Here is a 20,061-nt window from a genome sequence, read left to right as displayed (position 1 = left end):
GAATTATCTATGTCATGCGTGAAACGGTCAATACTTTGAGATTAAAACGCTTATCACTTAAAACACCAGAAAATTGCAATCATATGAATTTTTTCGTACTATAAATATGAATGTATCGTACAACGATGTTGCTATTCGTGTTTCTAACAAACTATTTTACATTCATATTAAATAAAAGTAAAAATATTTCTGATCACAGTTAATAACTTTAGTTACAAATGAAGAACAAATAAAAATAGAACATTAAAAAAAAAATTTTTTACAGATGTGCGAATTATGCTAAACAAATACTGATTCCTTTTACAATTGTTTAATAAGTTACTACGAGTTAGAATTTGGTGCAAAGTTGATGTTACTTCTGGATATTGATTTCAAAATCATAAACTCGTTGCGTACTACTGCACACCTACCGTTGTCGTTTGCAACATTATACATGAACTCCATGCAATTCCTGCTCAAGAAAGAATATTTGAGATCAACATGTCTACATGGTACGGTAATACTTGAAGTAGTTAATGCTTCTTAATTATAAACTTGATAATTACATTAAAGCTACTTTAATAAATAATTATGGGGTGTCTCATAATAACCGACAATTATCGCTTCTCGTGAATTGATTAAACTTAATCGTTTTTTAAAAATTTTTTACCATTGTGCTAGCTTCGCAATAAATGTTGCAGGTATTTAATACTGAATTGATTCTTATCACTGAGTCGTGCAAACGTAAGCCCATTTATAATTCATAAATCTTATTAATTTGTTTTAGATTAATATATACAGCTTACGTTTATAATTGTCTAAGTAATATAATATATAATTGACACTCGACAAAATTACGCCATTCACTTTTGATGTTTTAATAACTTTATCAAGTTAGACATACAGTTTAGACAAATACATAAATCTCGAGATGTAATTTTTACTTTTTGACACTAAACTGTATTAAAATTTATCACATTCACTAAATTGAAGCTATATTTATTGAAAATCTCATGTTATTCACTAATTTTATATTATAAAAGTAAGCATTACGTATGTTGCAAAATTAACATTAAATTATAAATCCATAACAATGGAACATATGTTTTATAAGATTTTAATTCTTTAACTTTAATTTCTTTTTTAAATCAAGTTTTTATGATAATTATTAATAAGGTTGTTATTTTTCAATAATTATCCTGTATTTGCCTGTATAAGTTTGTTCACAAATTTGCAAAGATTTTATAGTTTCATCAACTGTTGTTGTCATTTTACTTTTTAATCGTATACTAGAACAATGAAACTAAGTAAACTTACAGTTGAAAATCATATCATTACAATACAATCTTTAACAAAAACTTAAAACGCAAATGATTTTACGATATGGACTAAGAAACAAAAAATTACGTGTTCAATTAAAAACCAATTTTAATAGTACCGATGCTATCTAGCATCTCTAAATGTAGATGTATGTAAGTCACATATAAAATTTTATTTCATCAACGTGATCTTACTATAACAGTCTTGGTCCATCTTCTATATAATTTGTTGTATATAAATCACCATCTTAATTTTGTATTATGTATTTGTTAAAATGTTAAAGTTTGGTAATTACAATTTAATTACAATTAAAGTAATTACAGTAAGTGTAGAGTGGTAGTTATTGTAACCGTAGAGTGGCAATATCATTTAATTTACAGTGTAATTGAAGAAATTATAAGTGTATAATAATTACATTTATTAATCAATTGTGTTACATTCTATCATTAAATTTTAAATTATTAATTAATACATAGCTACAGTGTTGTTTTGATCAGCAAGTTAAGAAGTTACATAATGACAACAAGAAATATGTGACAGGTAATAATTTGACTATATTAATTCGACTAATTAATGCTGAAAGGCTGCGTACTATTTATATCCAAATGTTTATGCTTTAAAAACACTTTAACAATAAAATACTTATAACAGGAAAATAAGAGTTTCTAAATTATTAGTGCTATAATTTTTTTTTTTTTATTTGCATATACAATATATTTTTTTACAACAAAAATGATACTATATTGAGAAATGTCATTTTTCATATTTCTATTCAAAGAGGAAATATTCCACAATAGAGCTTTTTTAGGTAATTGTGAAATTCGAGTATTATATTAAAATATCTTAAATTACTGCAAATCAGAAAAAAATTAAATAAAGAGTTCTACCAAATTTCGTTTCTTTTATATTAGTAAAGCAAATAAGAAAACAAATCAGAGGAAAACTTTTTGTGACGTATAAGCTAATTTTGGCATCACTAAGTGAATACTAGACTATGTGCTAAAATTTTTTATCACAATTAATAAGCTCTTGCGAAGAGAGGCCAGTTGCTTAATTTATGATTATGCGACTATGATGAACAATTACTGCTTTATGCATATTATTGCTTGCATTTCTGCGCCGTGAAATAAGACTTGGCAAAGACATTGAATTGATATTGCCTTTTCCGTTGTTCCCATAATCATCAGATGTTTATTAATTGCGAAGGGCAAGTAACATAGACATATAACCTGCCGACGTTTTTAATAACTGAAATGTTTGATTTTTTAACAGAAAAGCATTAGAGGTTTTAAAAAAAATACATATATTAAAAAATTATAAAACGCACAATAATTTCAACAAATTTATTTTGTATCATGTTTCAAGTACATTAAGAAAAAGTTACTCTTATATTTTGTATGCTTCACATAACTCACGTTGCAGTATGTAGACATTGTCATTGGGAACATTTTTCCCGCTGTGATATTGAGTGGTTTCTTTGCACACAGCATAATTAATGTCAAATTTCTCGTTGCTTTCGGCTCTAGAGTATACCATATACATTCCCATGTAGCGCTATGTATTTTTTCATTCTAAAAAATACATTTTATATTTATTAATTACTAAAAAATTATTAAATCACTCTAATGAAAAAGAAATAAGAATAATGATTAAAATTAAATCATTTTATTATATAAAAGTAATAAAGATTTGATTTATTAAGAATTCAATGTATTGACGCATTCACACAACCACGCGCGCATACAAACACAATTACATATGGTATGTACTATTTTTATAATATATACATTTATATATTATAAGTGCTGAGACTATTAATGCCTTTTTTTCTTCAATGTGTTTCAAAAACCGACACTTACAAAAATATTTTACCGTTTTTAGCTTATGAGAACGGTTAGTTTGAGTAATGACCTTTGTAGAAAAATACTACTGAACACTACTGCACTACAGGAATGCAATAATGTTATAATGTCGCAGTGCGGTAATACAGTGGTAGTGCCTCAAAATACTACTGCGCACTAGTAGTGCTCAATAGTATTTTGAGGCACTACCACTATATTTTTCTGCAAGAAAAAACGTGCATTTATTTTAATGAGTTATATAATTCCGTTTTTAAGTTTGCAAACACAAACTTTGCCGAAAAAATGTGTGACTACTAACCAGCATAGTAATAACGTACTTGTGAGTATTTTTGAATATAAATAATGCTATGTGTAAATTTGAGGTGTAAAATATTCTGAAAGTTATGCAAAATTCTAAGTACTTGCTTTTTTTTATAAATAAAAGATTAACGTATTAATATGTTGTCATTTATCATTTGAGAAACGAGAATTGAATACGGACAATTTACTCAAAAATACTCATAACTGCATACTTACCTATACTCATCATGTTCCTTCGCAATAAACTACGCGTGCTTGAGAGTGCAAAAAACTGTTATAGAAATGACAGAACTGGCTAAAAATGAGGTATAAATCGGTGAATTATTTTTGTAAGGAAAGTTTAAACTCCGATCAAAGAAACATTTTGCTTTATTCTGTAAAATTTACTAAATTTTTTGTTTATGTTGTTGTAGAGCCTGTGGTGTAAAAATACGAGATGAAACGTTCCCGTGTATGTGCAGTCGTTTAAAGTAATTTATATAAAAAATGTTTATTAATTATTAAGTATTTTATAAAAACTTTACATAATTAATAAATTTATCTGCATTTATACTATACAGTTTTAATATTGGGTCCAATACTGTTTGAATTTTGCGTTAATTTTGGGGCAAATTTTTGATTGGTTTTTGATGCGTTGAATTGCCGCGCATTATGCGCAGCGTTTCACTTTGTGTTTTTACACCATGGTACACCCAGCGATTTTAATTCTGTCTATGAGGAAATTTTCCAAACTGAGAAGTCACTATCTTTTTATTCGCAGTTCATGATTAATGTAACGATTAGAGCTTATTGGTCGTTACAATAATCATGACCTGTAAGTATGTAGAAAGATAGCGGCTTCTCAGTTTGGAAAATTTGCCCATGAACAAAATCAAAATCGTTGGGTGTTCAAGTTAACAAGTTACAAACTAAAGCAAAAACAAAAGTCTTATAAACGTATACAGGGTGTTCGATAATGGTTGTATCCACGTTTTACCATAAGCGGGTGCCTTAACCATGACTTACTGACTGCACTCCATGTAATTTATATGGTGTGCAGAAGTAAATCATCTTTTATGATAAAACGTGGATACAACCACTATCAAATACCCTGTATATATATTTAATGCAATCAAACAAACGACAATTTTACACAATTTACTAAACGCTTTTCTTCTATTATTATTAAATTTATGAAAAATATGTAAAAATTTTTAATTAATAGTAACATATACAATCAAAATTATAAAAATATTCTAATTATAGAATTAGAAAATTTGCCATTGTTATATTATTATTACAAAAATTATTATTATACTTACTTGAATCACGAGAAGTTCGCCTGCTGCACAATAAAGACAAGTGTTCATTAAAACGGATACACTCGCGGAAATATAAGAAGCCAATTGTGTGATAGACAAATTACTATCTCGATTAACAGCCTAAACTAAATATAAATTAGCTACATAATGTTTCAAAATAAATTACAATATTTTATTATTTCTAAATTATTACATAATAATATGATATGATATTGATGATAATTTTGGATAGTGACAGTAACACATCTTAACAAGATATTAACTTTTGGTTTAATAAAATGAGGTATACAAAAAATAATTATTTTTGCTTACGTTAATTATTAGAAATCCTTGAAGACTAAAAAAAATGCTGAAAAAGCCTATCATGGTCAACAGCAATAAATTGAATGTGCTATCAATGGCTTCTACAGATCTGCTTAGATATCATATGAAATAAAAAATAAAATTAATATTATAAAATATTTTTGCTTTCTTGAAATAATAGAAAATTCTAAGAAGATTATATTATTATTTTTTAAGAAGTTTAAAAGATAAAAATAAAAGAAAATTATACTATGTACTTCTAGTAATTCAAACTTTAATGATTAATATTTTGATCAATTTCTGTAAGGAAAAGAACTTGTCCAATTAATATTTGAACATGATTTGCTTTCGAGAACCTGATCAGCCGAATGTGTTCTTTAACGTTGTACTTTAAAACCGTTCTGAAATCTGAATCCTTCCCCAGATTCATTAATCGTAGATGCAGATTCTCCATCTGACCACATACATGTAAGATCAATAGTCCAAGAAAATTGTCGACTACGACGTAAGTGAGACCGCCTGCAGTCATCCCGATTATTTGTGCCAGATATGTTAGCTCGTATTTCGGACTGCTGGTTACATCGTACCAGTAGTATGTAGGTATCGGAAAAGATCCTTCAGGATTAGTGAGATTTTTCGTATGCTCAAAGTATTGTCTAAAAAATGGAGAGCTTATTCTGCTAAGTTCTGCAAAAACTAATATGAATATTCCACTTTTGACGAGTAAGCGGGTGATCCTGGCCTTTTTTAGCATGACATTTCGCTCTTGATCTATTTTCACTTCCAACCAGTCTTTTACAATCATATTAATTAACAGCGATAAAACTAGAAAAATAATGTATGATTATAATTGTGTATATATATATATATATATATATATATATATATACAAAAGAGATACTATTCTTATATTATCTCGATATTCTTTTCTTACTTTAATCAGTAGTTAAATTTATTTGTACATTTGTTGCAATTAACATTTAATATTTTAGAAAATAAAAATATTTTACTTGAAATAATAACAAATAAGATATAAATTCGAGATGAAATTTTTTATATATATTTATATATAATTATATATAAAATGTTTATTATATATTTTAACATTTGTATATATAATATATGTTATATATTAACATTAACATAAACATTAACATAAAATTTTATATAGAAATATAAAAAAAATTTTTTGTTGGAATTAACAAGATACTTAAGAAATTTGTTAACATATTACCTCTTCTTTTGTACCAAATAACAAAGATTTTAAGTTCTATTACTAGAAAAGGCAGGGTGTATTGCAAATTATCTATTATCTGAAGCATATCACCCCATACTTTTATCAGTTGGATTAAAGCCGGTACAGTCAGTACAGAAGTTATTATGAAAACATTTAATAGCATCCGAAACTTCAAAAAAAATTTTTCTTGTTGAACCTTTATATGTTGTGGCCACAAACCAATAATTTTTAATATATTCCGATGCAGACCAATTGCCCATTCTAAATCTGTGTAATTATCCCGTAAAAATTTTTCGTATACTTATAATCATATGTAGTTACATAAAATTATATAAATGTATATAAATATACATAATCTGCTATATAACAATGTCCAATTGTATGTGTTATTTAACACTGTGATTAATTAATGTACATAATAATGCCTAAATTTCTTATTATGTGTATAAATGTTTAAATATGTAAATATATATCTATATGTATAAGCAATATGTATACATATATACATGTACAAAGGTATGTGTATATAGAGAAAAGTCGTTAATATTGGCCAACCCCTCCTAAAATGGTAATCACGTATGTCTCGTAAACTATATTATATTGCGATGTATTAATACTGATAAAAACATAATCTGCTTTGATAATTAAAAAAAAAATACATAGTTGTACATACTCTTTTTTCTATGTAAAATCTTGTATATGTTACCGCTAAGTGCAGAAATCAGTTATTCCGCAGATTATCTAGGTACTGTGCAGATTAACTAGGGTGATCCGTTAATGTGCCGAAAATTGTTTCATTTCTCAGATTACCTAAGTAATCTGCAAATTATCTAGGTAATTTGCACATTACCTACTAGGCACTTGTTAAAGTAAAAATAAATATTTTTGGTGATGTTATTTATTTATTTTTGGATATCCAATTCAGTGCTTGCTTGCATACTAGGAGGTAAATTTATCTGCTTTAAAAAAATTAGACACAAATTTACGTGCTAACAGGCAGAAACAAATGTTACGCACTAGCAGCCGGTGTAAATTATGAAAAATAAAAACAATCGGCGACGACAAGACGCTGACAAAACCAAACTAAAGTGAATGAGCAGAGGTAAGAAGTAGACAAAGGAAATAAAAGAAACAAATGTTTGAATTTTAACGATACGGAAGCCTTTAATGTGCACATTACCTAGTTAAAATGCGAAAAGCTCCTAATTTCGCACATTAACGGAGCAAATCAGTTAATCTGCAGATTAGATAGGTAATGTTCACATTAACGGCTTTCGAGCTTTAGCGGTAACATATATAGAAACAATTTGTTGAGACACAGAAATAAAAGTTTTATGATTTTCTCTTTCTTATTGCATAGTTGAAACATAAAATAGTGAGCATATTATTAATAATATTAGATTGTTTTATATGTTTAAGCTACAAAAAAATTAAGAATTAAAATTTAAGAATTCTTAAATCCGTTTTGCTTATGTTTTTCATTTTCATATTTTTTTTATAATGCAGATTAAAATATAAAATTGTTATGCTGCGTAAAGCGAATTAGAGTCACTGCACCAGTCGCTGAACAATCACCAGTAAATGACTATGTTTAGAAAAGTATTAGACTTTGAAATAATAAATTGTGAATTAATTGTATTTTTTATGATTTAATTTTCATAAACATTTTATTAAAATATCTTTGTTTATTTAAAAATGTAATTATATTAACTTTTAATTTATATGTTCATTGACTAGCTCAACTTTTATTTGTTTATTGACTGGTGCAATGACCCTATCTATTCGTTAACTACGAAATGTTTAATTACAATGTTAATAGATATTCCATAAATTTTTTATATTTGCTTGAACATTTCAAGGTAGGAAAAATATTGTCGGACGCAACAAATCCAGAATAAAATGCTAAAACATTGTAGAAAGTAGAGAGGATTAATTTTGGTCTTTTAAGTTTATAAATTTTGTCGCTTATTATATAAAAATATAATTGATTATTTCCTTTATTAGTTTATCTTACACATAACACTTTCTTTGTTATACATTGTCTGAATTCTGCTCTTGTTATCTAAGGTGGTTGTTTTAGAAGTTCTAACTTTTTCTCAGATGCTCTTTTTTGAGTGTGGCAAAAACATTAATTGTCACAAAATACGAAATAGTATTATAAAAACAGTATCTGATAAAAAAAAAATTTTTTAATTTGTACTTATGTTTCTAAATTCTTATTTTAAGCTTATGTTGAAGAAATATTATCCCAAAATCAAATGGAGTACCAATATTGGCGACTTTCTCAAATAACATTTATTTTTTATATCAAAATATTTAATGTACATATAAGACTTGGCATAATTCACAGATTTGTGCCCCTTTAATTAAAAACGTATAGACGTGGAATTTGAAATTTATCGATGGATTCGAGAATCTACTAAAAAAATAAATGATACAGAAAGATATAATATTATTTATATTAAATCCACTTTTTGTTAAAATTATTAACTGGTGATGAATAGAAACACCATTATATTTGTTTGAACGATCCATTGGTAAAAGCATTACTGGTCTTGTTTCGTCAACGTTGTTGTTTCTACTTCCTAAACGTTACTATGATACATATTTCCAATGAAACACGATACGTTGCGCCGTCATAAATATTGCAACAACTAGTAAGAACATTTTTGTTGTTAAGCTGTTATCGTCTCGTCAAAGTTTTTATTCGGTGGCAGGGTGTAATGAATAAATTATAACAGGGGATCCGCGAAACGAGCACTTGAAGTTCACCGGTTTGTACAACTGTACATTTTCATACGATGTTATATTTTGTTTCTTTCGCTACCGATGAGCTTGCAAATAAATAGTCACAATTGTGTAGAAGATAAAAACTTCCTCAGGTTTATAATTACAAAACTAAGCCGTTGAAAATTTCACATAGAAAGTGAACATTTATAGATTTTCTGTTTTATTAAAAAAAATGTTACCGCAGAGAGAAAAGTGATGCCAGTTTTATTGAACATTTAGACGGTGCATTACTAATGAATCTATAGCTTCGGGCTCTTGTTTCCATCGGTCAGTCGAGGCATAGCCACAGAACAGGAAGGATGGAATTCTTCCCGTTAATTTAAATTGACAATTTGTGGATGAGATTTTAAAGGAATGCTAAAAACATACGTGCACGTGTTATATATAATTATTAATCAATTATGTTACATTCCATCATTAGATTTTAAATTATCAATTAATGCATAGCTACAGTGTTGTTTTGATCAGCAAGTTGAGAAATTACATAATGACAACAAGAAATATGTGACAGGTAATAATTTGACTATATTAATTCGACTAATTTATGCTGAAAGACTGCGTGCTATTTATATCCAAATGTTTATGCCTTAAAAACACTTTAACAATAAAATACTTATAACAGGAAAATAAGAGTTTTTAAATTATTAGTGCTATAATTTTTATTTTTCTTTTATCTGCGTATACAATATATTTTTTGTACAACAAAAATGGTACTATGTTGAGAAATGTTACTTTTCATATTTCTATTCGAAGGGGAAGTATTCCACAATAGAGCTTTTTTAGATAATTGTGAAATTCAAGTATTATATCAAAACATCCCTTAATTATTGCAAATCAGAAAAAAGGAAAATAAAGAGTTCTACCAGATTTCGTTTCTTTTATATTAGTAAAGCAAAGAAGAAAACAGATCAGAAAAAAACTTTTTGTGACGTATAAGCTAATTTTGGCATCACTAGGTGAATACTATATTATGTGCTAAAATTTTTTATCACAATTAATAAGCTCTTGCGAAAAAAGGCCATTTTGCTTTATTTATAGTTGTGCAACTGTGATAAACAACTACTGCTTTTTGCATATTATTGTTTGCATTTTTACGCCGTGAAATAGGATTTGGCATAGACATTGAATTGATATTGCTTTTGCCATTGTTCTCACAATATTCATGTTTATTAATTGCGAACGGCAAGTAACATAGATATATAACCAGCCGACGTCTTTAATATCTAAAATGTTTTTTTTTTTTAACGGAATAGCATTGAAGGGTTCAAAAAAGTACATATATTAAGAAATTATAAGATGCATAATAATCTTAAAAAATTAATTTTGTATCATGATTCAAATGAATTAAGATAAATTTACTTTCATATTTTAAATGCTTCACATAACTCACGTTGCAAAATGTAGACATTGTCATTGGGAATATTTTTCCCGCTGTGATATTGAGTGGTTTCTTTGCACAGACCATAATTAATGTCAAATTTCTCGCTTCTTTCGGCTCTAGAGTATACCATATACATTCACATGTAACTCTATGTATTTTTTCATTCTAAAAGTATATGTTATATTCATTAATTGCTGAATGATTATTAAATCAGTGTAATAAAGAAAGAATAGGATTAATGGTTAAAATTAGATTATTTTATTTTAGAGAAGTGATAAAGATTTGATTTATTGAAAATGCAATGTATTGACACATGCGCCCAACCACGCGTGCGCGCACACACGCACACAATTACAAACAGTATGTACTATTTTTATAATCTTTAATGTCAAAACGGGTCAATGACGAGCAATAATTCTAGTTGTTCAAAATTAAATATATTTTCTCTTACATTCAAAATAAATAACGCGGGACTAGTTTCAGCCTTACTTTTGCCTTTTTCAGCCGCTATATAAAAATATTCTACCGTTAACAAATTAATTACATATTAATTAAATAATACATAAGTTAGTTAAATATTCTAAATTTGGAGTTAAAATTTATATATAAAACTAAATTTTTTGTCGTGTTACATATTCTAAAAAGCTGTCGTATGTCGTTATTCTGTGTCATTACTGCGTGTTTGTTTCCATTATTTGTGAAGATTTTTATGTATTGTATCTAACAATTTTTTACTGTAAAAAATCATTAGCAAAGTTTCGACGTTCAATGGATCACGATCTGTCGACAAATTCGTTTGTGTCGTTCCTCTCTACACGAAATGAATGTCAATTTGTTAAAGTCTCAACGAACAAATTGGTATGTAACTTGCCTTTAATTACAATAACAGATAAGGTTAGTAATATACATATAAAGAAAAATTATATAAATTTGATATAAATACGATTACACGATGACAGTTAGATGCAATACATAAAGATCTTCACGAGTAATGGAAACAAACACGCAATAATGACACAGGATAACTACATACGACAGCTTTTTAGTATATGTAACTCGACAAAAAGTGTAGTTTTATGTATAAATTTTGACTTCAAATTTAGAATATTTAACTAACTTGTGTAATATTTAATTAATATGTAATTAATTTGTTAACGTTAGAATATTTTTATATAACGGTTGAAAAAAGCCATAGTAAGACTAAAACTAGTCCCGCGTTATTTATTTTGAATGTAAGAGAAAATATATTTAATTTCGAACAACTAGAATTATTGCTCGTTATTGACTCGTTTTGACACTAAAGTTTATGAACATACAAGCGACACATAGTATATAATTTTTATAATATATACTATAAGCTGAAACTACTAATGCTTGTTTCCTTCAATAGGTATGTTTCAAAGTTTGAACCGACACTTTCAAAAATATTTTACCGCTTTAAGCTTACGAGAACGATTAGTTTGAGTAATGAAAACCTGCATTTACTTTAATAAGTTATGTAATTCCGTTTTTATGTTTGCAACAGAAACTTTTCCGGAAAAATAAATGATTAATAACGAGCATTGTAATAACGTACTTATTAGTATTTTGGAGTATAAACGTGTAAATTTGAGGTGTAAAATATATTTAAAATTACGCAAAATTTTAAGTATTTACTCCTCCATTTATAAATAAAAGAGCAACGTATTAAGATGTTGTCATTTATCAATTGAGAAACAAGAATTGAATATGGACAATTTACTCAGAAATACTGCATACCTACGTATACTCATTATGTTCCTTTGCAATAAACTACACGTGCTAAAAACGATCATAGAAATGACAGAACTAACTAAAAACGAGGTCTAAAAGCGGTGAATTATTTTTGTAAAAAAAGTTTAAACTCCGATCAAAGAATCATTTTGCTTTATTTTGTAAAATTTACTACAATTTTTGGTTTCACTTTTTGTATAGACTTGATGCATTAACAAATAAATAAAATTTAAAAAATATACATCATTAAAACAAAACAAATTCTAATCTTTTGTAAAAATAATTTATTGTAAGAAAATATATGCCTATTATATTTATATTGTATAAATATTTCAAATTTGGTCACTGTTGCTTTTTTTAATTAGATATTCTCCAATTACATCATTTAATAATTGTATAATTAGCACCAAAGTATACGTTTAGTTGGTTAGAAAGAAAATAAAGTTTAAGGAAAGCAAAATAAATTGTCCTAAAGATTAACTGTATTTAATTAAATTCAATTTGGAAGAACTCTGACTTAAATCACATTGGTAAACGGACATAATTTGAAAAATAGCTCATCATATTACTTCAAACACGCATGTGCACATATAACATAACATAAATATCAATAAAATTTATTATACAAGTTAAAATCTGCAAATTAAATACACCAAAATGAACAAAAACAGAAATATCAAAATTATTATAAACGTATATGTTTATTGCAATTAAACAAACAACTATTTTATATACTTTACTAAATATTTTTCTTTCATTATTATTAAGTCTATAAAAATTTTATAACGATTTTCAAATAATAATAACATATACAGTCAAAATTATGTATATTTTAAATTGTGGAAAAAAAAGATATTTCAAGTTATGGAAAAAAATTCGTGTTTTTTCATTACTATTATTACAAAAATTATTATTATACTTACTTGAATCACGAGAAGTTCGCCTGCTACACAATACAAACATGTATGTATTAAAACACATAAACTCCCAAAAATATAGAATAACAATAGCGACATCGGCAAATGATTATCTCGATTAGCCTAAACTAAATGTAAATTAGTTACATTATGTTTTAAAATGTATTATAATATTTTATTATTTCTAAATTGTTGCATAAAAATATAATATTAATTACTATTTATGATAGAGACGGAACGCATCTTAATAAAATATTAATTTTTAGTTTAATAAGATGAGTTATATATAGATAGATATTTATTTACTTCAGCTTACAAAAAAGCCATGAAAGGAGATGAGTTATATATGAAAATAATTATTTTTGCTTACGTTAAGTGCTAGAAATCCCTGAAGACTGAAGAATATGCAGAAAAAGCCTATCACGCTGAGCAGCATTAAATTGAACGTGTTATCAATGACTTCTACAGATCTGCAATCAACGTGATATAAAGTAAGAGATAACACTAATACAACAAAAAGTTTATGTTTCCTTGAAGTTATAGAAAATTTTAAAAATTTTACAGGTAAAATTGATTTTTTTTTTAATTTGAAAAATACAAGATGAAGTAAAATTATATTCTGTATTTTTAGTAATTAAACTTTGTCTAGAAATTTTTTAAAGAATTTTTTCAAGCAAAGAAATTAAATTTGTTCAATTTATATTTAAATATAATTTGCTTTCGTGAGAACCTGATCAAGCGAATGTGGTCTTTAACGTTGTACTTTAAAGCCGCTTTAAAGTCCGGATCCTTCCCCAGATTCAATAATCGTAGATGCAGATTCTCCAACTGACCACATATATGTAAGATCAGTAGTGCAAGAAAGTCGTCGATTCCCATGTAAGTGAGAGTGGCTAAACAGCATCCGATTGTTTGTGCCAAATATGCTAGCTCGTATTTCGGGCTGCTGGATAAATCGTACCAGTAGTATGTAAGAATCGGTAAAGCTCTTTTATGATTAGTGTCATTGTTTGCATGCCAAATGTATTCTATAAAGAATACAGAGCCAAGTCTGATGAACACTGCCAAAGCTGTAACAAATACTCCGAGTTTTAAGAGTAAGCGGGCAATCCTGGCTTTTTCTAGCATGACATTTCGCTCTTCATCCATTTTCACTCGCGTCCAGTCTTTTATAACCATGTTAATCAACATCGATAAAACTAGGAAAATGATGTATCCTTATAATTGTAAGTGTACAAAAAAACATATCTTTTCTCGATATTCTTTTCTTATTTTAATTAGTAATTGAATTTAATCGTACATTTGTTACAATTAACATTCAATATTTCAAAAAATAAGAATATTTTGTTTGACAAAATAACAAATAAGATACAAATACGAGACCAAATTTTTTATACATATTAATATTTAATTATATATAAAATATGTGGTGGAGAAAACGGTAATATGATACCCATTTTTATGTTATTAATTATCTTTGTTTATGTTTAATATTTTCTATTGAAACTTGAATGATCAGATTCGTCAAAGTGTTGTTTGACGGATTTTAGACTCAAAGTAAGAAAATATTTATTATTTAGGACATGATTTATAAAAATCTAATGCACTGAGTAATCGATGGAAGAAAAAAGTGGTTGTAATATGGCTATCCATAAAAATAATTTAAAAAAATTAGTTTAGTTTAAAAGAAACACAGTACTCTGTTACAAAATTATATATTTTTAATTTTTCATTATTAAAAATTTTTTTGATTTAGAATTTTTCTACGTTCAGAAACTTTAAAAGTATCATTAGAAATTTAATTGGAAAATTTATTCTATCTCTGTTTAACATTAAATAACGAGCATAAAATAATGCCTCTAATGTTTTAAATATTGAAATCTCTAGAATGCTAATCGAAATTTTTTAATTAAAATATTTCTTCGATTTATCGATTATCAAAAAAATATTTCAATAAAAAAATTTTGTTTAAAAAACCATATTAACATTGCATTTTATTGTTTTAATTTTGTATAACTCTAAATGTATATGTATTAAAAAATTAAATAACAAAAAAAACACTTGAGTGTATGTATCTTTGTGTGATAATTCACTCAAGTTTAAGAATAATGAGGAAGTGTATGTAATTAAAGGTTAAAAGTGTACCTTAAAAAAGTTTAGAAGTGTTTAAAAGTAAAAATGTATTATAAACAATTGTCAGTTATTATATATTGGCATATTAGTATCACTAAAAAACGAGGGGCTAAACGAATAACTCCAAAAGCAATTGTTAGAATACGTCACCTAATAACGGAAATAATAAGGGTAACCATATTGTCGATAGTAGCCATAATATACTTTTCTTCTCTATTAAATATTTTAATATTTATATATATGTATAGACATATTTAATATATAATTATATATAATTATATAAAAAAATTTTTTTCCCTTTTTACAAGATAATTATAGAATTTGTTAATATAATACCTTCTTTTTTGTGCCACATAATGAAGATTTTAAGTTCCGTTACCAGAAAAGGCAGACTGAATTGCAAATTTTCTATTGTTTGAAGCAAATCACCCCATACTTTTATCAGATGAGCTACAGTTGGTATAATCAATACGAAAGATAATATAAAAACATTTAATAGCATCCGAAACTTTGCAGAGAATTTTTTATATTCATCTTTTATTTGTTGTGAGCTTTGTGGCCATAAACCGACAATTGTTAACATATACCGATGCAGTTCAATTGCCCATTCTAAATTTGTGTAATCATCTGGTAAAAAACGTTTTACATTCATATAATGATATTTAGTTATATAGAATTAAATAAATGTATATAAATATACGTATAATTATATTATATAACTATGTATAATTTTATTTGACACTGTGATTAATTATTATACATAATAATACTTTTATTCCTCAAAATGTGTATAAATATTTAAATATGTAAATATATGTATGTATAATAAATAAATAAATATATATATATATATATATATATATATATTTATATGTATGTATATGTATATAAATATGTATGTGTATATATATATATATATATAAAGCTATTATATACATATGTAGGAAAGTCGTTAATATTGGCCCACTTCTCTTAAAATGGCACCCTCGTATTTTTGAAAACTATAATATATTGCATTGTACTACTGATAAAAATACGATCTGCTTAGATAATTAAAAAAATAAAAATCCATAGTTTTTACATATATTTTTTTTATATAAAATCTATATAGAAAGGAATTATTGAGAAAAATAAAATTTGCATAATTTTCTCTTCCAAATTGCATAGTTGAAACATAAAATAGTGAGCATATTATTAATAATATTAGATTGTTTTATATGTTTGTAGCTTAAGCTACAAAAGAATTAAGAAGTAAGATTTAAGAATTCTTAAATCTGTTTTGTTTATGTTTTTCACTTTCATATTTTTCTCGTAATGGGTTAAAATATAAATATATTATGCCGCGTAAAGCAGACTATCTTTCTGTGAAAATAGATTATAATTACGAAATTCTTAATTACATTGTTGATAGACATTGTAATTATATTGATAGTAAATTTCATAAACTTTTTATATTTGCTTGAATATTTCAATAGGAAAAATATTGCTGGTCGCAACAGATCTAGAATAAAATGTTAAAATATAATAGAAACGTTAAATTTTTGCCTTTTAAGTTTTTAAATTTTGTTGTTTAATATATAAAAATATATTTTATTCCTCAGTTTATTTTACACCTAATTCTTTCTTTGTGAAACATTGTCTGAATTCTACTATTACTGTTGGTAAGGGTGGTTGTTTTAAGGGCTCAATTTTTCAGATGCTTTTTTTGGAATGAGGTAAAAACATTAATTATTACAAAATACGAAATAGTATTTATAAAAATAGCATCTAATAAAGGCTACAGTATCTGATAAAGGAAAACTTTTTTAGTTTGTATTTATGTTTTTAAAATTAACCTAAAATAAAATGGAGTACCAGTATTTCGACTTTCTCGGGTAACATTTATTTCTTATATCAAAATATGTAATGTACATATAAGAGTTGGCACATAATTCATAGATTTCTGCCACTTTAATTAAAAGCTTATAGACGTGGAATTTAAAATTTATCGATAAATTCGAGAATCTACTAAAAAAGTAAATAAGACAAAAAGATTTTATATTTTATGTTAAATCTACTTTTTGTTAAAATTATTGACTGATAACAAAAAGAAATACCATTATATTTGTTTGAACGATCCATTCGTATAAGCACTGAACTTGCTTCGTCAACGTTGCTGTTCCTCCTCTTAAACGTTACTATGACCCATATTTCCAATGAAACACGATGCATTGCACCGTCGTAAATATTACAATAACCAGAAAGAACACATGCTATCATCGTCTCGTCGAACTTTTTATTCGGTGGCAGGGTGAATAAATTATAACAGGGGATTCGCGAAACGAGCACTTGAAGTTCACCGGTCTGTACAACTGTACATTTTCATACGGTTTTATATTTTGTTTCTTTTGCTACCGATGAGCTTGCAAAAAAATAGTCACAATTGTGTAGAAGATAAAAACTTTCTCAGGTTCATAATTACAAAACTAAGCCGTTGACAATTTCACATAGAATGTGCACATTTATAGATTTTTTGTTTTACTAAAAAAATTTTATCGCAGAGAGGAAAGAGTTGCCAGTGTTACTGAACATTTAGACGGGGTATTATTAATGAATCTATAGCTGCGGGCTATCGTCTCCATCGGTCAGTCGAGGTACAGCCACTGAACAGGAAGGATGGAACTCTTCCCGTTAATTTAAAGTGACAATTTGTGTATTGGATTTCAAATGAGTGCTAAAGACATACGTATGCGTGTTAATTATGATTTAAACAAAAAAGACTAATTGTAAGAATAAATTCTATTTCATGCATGACGCACATAACGCATAATTTATTTTAATTTAATATTCGAACAACAGGAATAAATGATGCATTATCTATATCATGCGTGAAACGAAATGTACTTGAAGATTAAAACGCTTAACAACATTAAAAAACTAAAAGAGTGCAACCATATAAATTTTTTTATACTGTAAACATAAATGTGAATGTGTCATATAATGATGTTGCTATTCGTCTTTCTAGCAAAACTGTTTTATGCCATGTTGAATAAGGTTACAATAAGATTAAAAATATTTTTTATCAGAGTTAATAACTCTGGTTAGAAATAAAAAACGAATAACATTTTTACAAATTTTTTGTTACAGATGTACGATCGTATGATAAACAACTACTGATATTTTTACAATTATTTTATGGATTACTACGATATGAGTTAGGATTTGGTGCAGACTTGATGCTACTTCTGGTTATTGATAACAAAATCGTGAACTCGTTGCTTACTATTGCACACCTGCCGTTGTCGTTTACAATATTTATACATGAACTTCTGCTCAAGAAAGAATACTTAAGATCAACATGTCTACAAGGTACGGTAATACTTAAGGGGATACCCTGATTTAGAACGTCAAAAAAAAGTCATTTTTATAATTTTTTTCTAAAGGAAGAATAATGTTAATGGTTTTTATACTTTTTGCACGTTGTAGTACAACTATTGTAAAATACAAAAAATTTTTTTTATTTAAAAAAAGCATTATTATTTGTAAAAAAACAAATCTTGAATTGGGAACGTCGTCGATGTTTGTGTACATTCTCAGATTTTTTATTCTTGTTTGAAACAAAAAAACAACAAACATTTATAATTTTCATATTGTTTTATTCTATATAAACTAAAAAAATTAAAAAATATATATATAAATTAAAATTTTGTGCGACTTTGAAAAAAATTTTGATTTTTACTAGGTAATGTCCATTATTTTATGCAAAAAAATTGTTATTGTTAATTTTTTTTAACGTTTTTAGTTCAAATAAAACAGTTGATTCTTAGTTAATTAACGAGCTTTGTACAAAGTCGATCGGTGAAATAGTTTTTCTTTAATTGTGTACACAAAATTGAAGAAAATGCAACAAACTGATTTCAAGAAAAACGCGTTTAAAGTTTTCGGTGTAAAAAATTTGTAATTATTGAATACTTACAATGCTTGGAGACTAATCAACTATTCCAGTAACCCCTTAACTTCTTCATTGGTCATTTTCAATTATTCGGGCCAGCTTACGAGCGTTTTGGCTTCTTTTGTACAACTCTGCTATCGATGCTTCTGTCTTGATATTTGTTGCGCATCATATATATTTGCGTAAAGTTTGCACTCTGGTCCAATAACAATGTCCATTGCATTGATTACTTTTAAAACCGCAAAATAGTTTTCATTAAAAATGCCGGCGACAAGAAAAGCGACAATGTTAACAATTTTTACACCGCAATTGAGATGCTTTGGCGCCAGTTTCCATATAGTGGAATTGAAGCTTTCTTTTGTGCTACTCAAACCAGATATACATAAATGCTGATCTATACTTGTCTAAGAAACGTATTTTGTCGCTGAATGGAAGAAAACGACGAGGTGAAGCGTGCTCCGAACCTAGCCCGTTTACCTGCGCGTCGCGCTCCGGTCATTAGCGCTGTATCTACCAGAGGACTTTGAATTTCGCTTTGAAATTTTAGGAACATATTCTTGAAGAGTTGTACTATCGATTTATGAAAAAGCAAACAAATAGAGCTTTTTAATTATATATACCGCATTGATACATACAAAAGAAAATTATAATCTTTATAATACGATTGGATTCGACTAAACTTAAGAGACATACACAAAAACAAATTAAAGTCAAAGATGCGTGAGATAAAAAAGCGCTTATGACTTTTGTATTTTTTCAAACTAAAAAAATACATCTTGTATTCATTGGTTGATTGTAAAAAAAATTATAATATTAAATTATATAAATAAATAATAAGAAATAGGATTATTTTAG

General features: G+C 26.8%; 3 protein-coding genes across 12 annotated transcripts in view; 1 reads left to right on the top strand and 2 right to left on the bottom strand.

Annotated features, from left to right (window-relative positions):
* The window catches only part of LOC120359273, a 61,197-nt gene that overhangs the window by 26,736 nt on the left and 14,400 nt on the right, over window positions 1-20,061 (top strand). For 8 of the 9 annotated variants that reach the window (XR_005576078.1, XR_005576077.1, XR_005576071.1 and 5 more), the window contains 2 exons: window positions 266-491; window positions 18,402-18,623. Coding sequence is in view for 1 of the 9 variants with exons in the window: in XM_039456194.1 (XP_039312128.1) it covers window positions 350-491; window positions 18,402-18,623 (364 nt within the window). In the remaining 8 variants the exon portion in view is untranslated. The remainder of the gene's footprint in view (window positions 1-265; window positions 492-18,401; window positions 18,624-20,061) is intronic. The other variant, XR_005576073.1, reaches the window with a different exon arrangement.
* Window positions 1,694-8,935, bottom strand: LOC113004325 (odorant receptor 67d-like). The gene is made up of 6 exons (XM_039456189.1): window positions 6,300-8,935; window positions 5,422-5,890; window positions 5,075-5,174; window positions 4,763-4,882; window positions 2,715-2,870; window positions 1,694-2,547 (listed from the first exon to the last, which is right to left on the bottom strand). Exons 1-6 carry the CDS (start codon window positions 6,463-6,465, stop codon window positions 2,494-2,496), a joined length of 1,065 nt encoding a protein of 354 aa, XP_039312123.1. The 5' UTR covers window positions 6,466-8,935; the 3' UTR covers window positions 1,694-2,493.
* Window positions 9,734-17,745, bottom strand: LOC105198223 (odorant receptor 43a). Of its 2 annotated transcripts, XM_039456148.1 has the most exons (7): window positions 17,372-17,745; window positions 15,612-15,902; window positions 13,873-14,341; window positions 13,513-13,612; window positions 13,149-13,265; window positions 10,483-10,638; window positions 9,734-10,315 (listed from the first exon to the last, which is right to left on the bottom strand). In XM_039456148.1, exons 1-7 carry the CDS (start codon window positions 17,532-17,534, stop codon window positions 10,262-10,264), a joined length of 1,350 nt encoding a protein of 449 aa, XP_039312082.1. In that variant the 5' UTR covers window positions 17,535-17,745; the 3' UTR covers window positions 9,734-10,261. The 2 variants fall into 2 exon arrangements, with proteins under 2 accessions (XP_039312082.1, XP_039312081.1); XM_039456147.1 differs by lacking the exon at window positions 9,734-10,315 and having other exon boundaries at window positions 10,336-10,638.

Source organism: Solenopsis invicta, chromosome 12, assembly GCF_016802725.1.
Source record: "Solenopsis invicta isolate M01_SB chromosome 12, UNIL_Sinv_3.0, whole genome shotgun sequence".
Lineage (NCBI taxonomy): Eukaryota > Metazoa > Arthropoda > Insecta > Hymenoptera > Formicidae > Solenopsis > Solenopsis invicta.
This window is presented reverse-complemented; position numbering and strand designations above follow the sequence as displayed.

Bases quoted from the DNA above. Each gene is read 5' to 3' on its own strand.
- LOC113004325 (XM_039456189.1), bottom strand. From the start codon at position 6,465: ATGCTATTAAATGTTTTCATAATAACTTCTGTACTGACTGTACCGGCT. The intron at 5,175-5,421 runs GTTCTCGAAAGC...ATATCTAAGCAG, and splicing joins GAACACATTCGGCTGATCAG to ATCTGTAGAAGCCATTGATA. The intron at 4,883-5,074 runs GTAAGCAAAAAT...TATTTAGTTTAG, and splicing joins AAGGATTTCTAATAATTAAC to GCTGTTAATCGAGATAGTAA.
- LOC105198223 (XM_039456147.1), bottom strand. From the start codon at position 17,534: ATGATAGCATGTGTTCTTTCTGGTTATTGTAATATTTACGACGGTGCA. The intron at 13,613-13,872 runs GTTCTCACGAAA...CGTTGATTGCAG, and splicing joins GACCACATTCGCTTGATCAG to ATCTGTAGAAGTCATTGATA. The intron at 13,266-13,512 runs GTAAGCAAAAAT...CATTTAGTTTAG, and splicing joins AGGGATTTCTAGCACTTAAC to GCTAATCGAGATAATCATTT.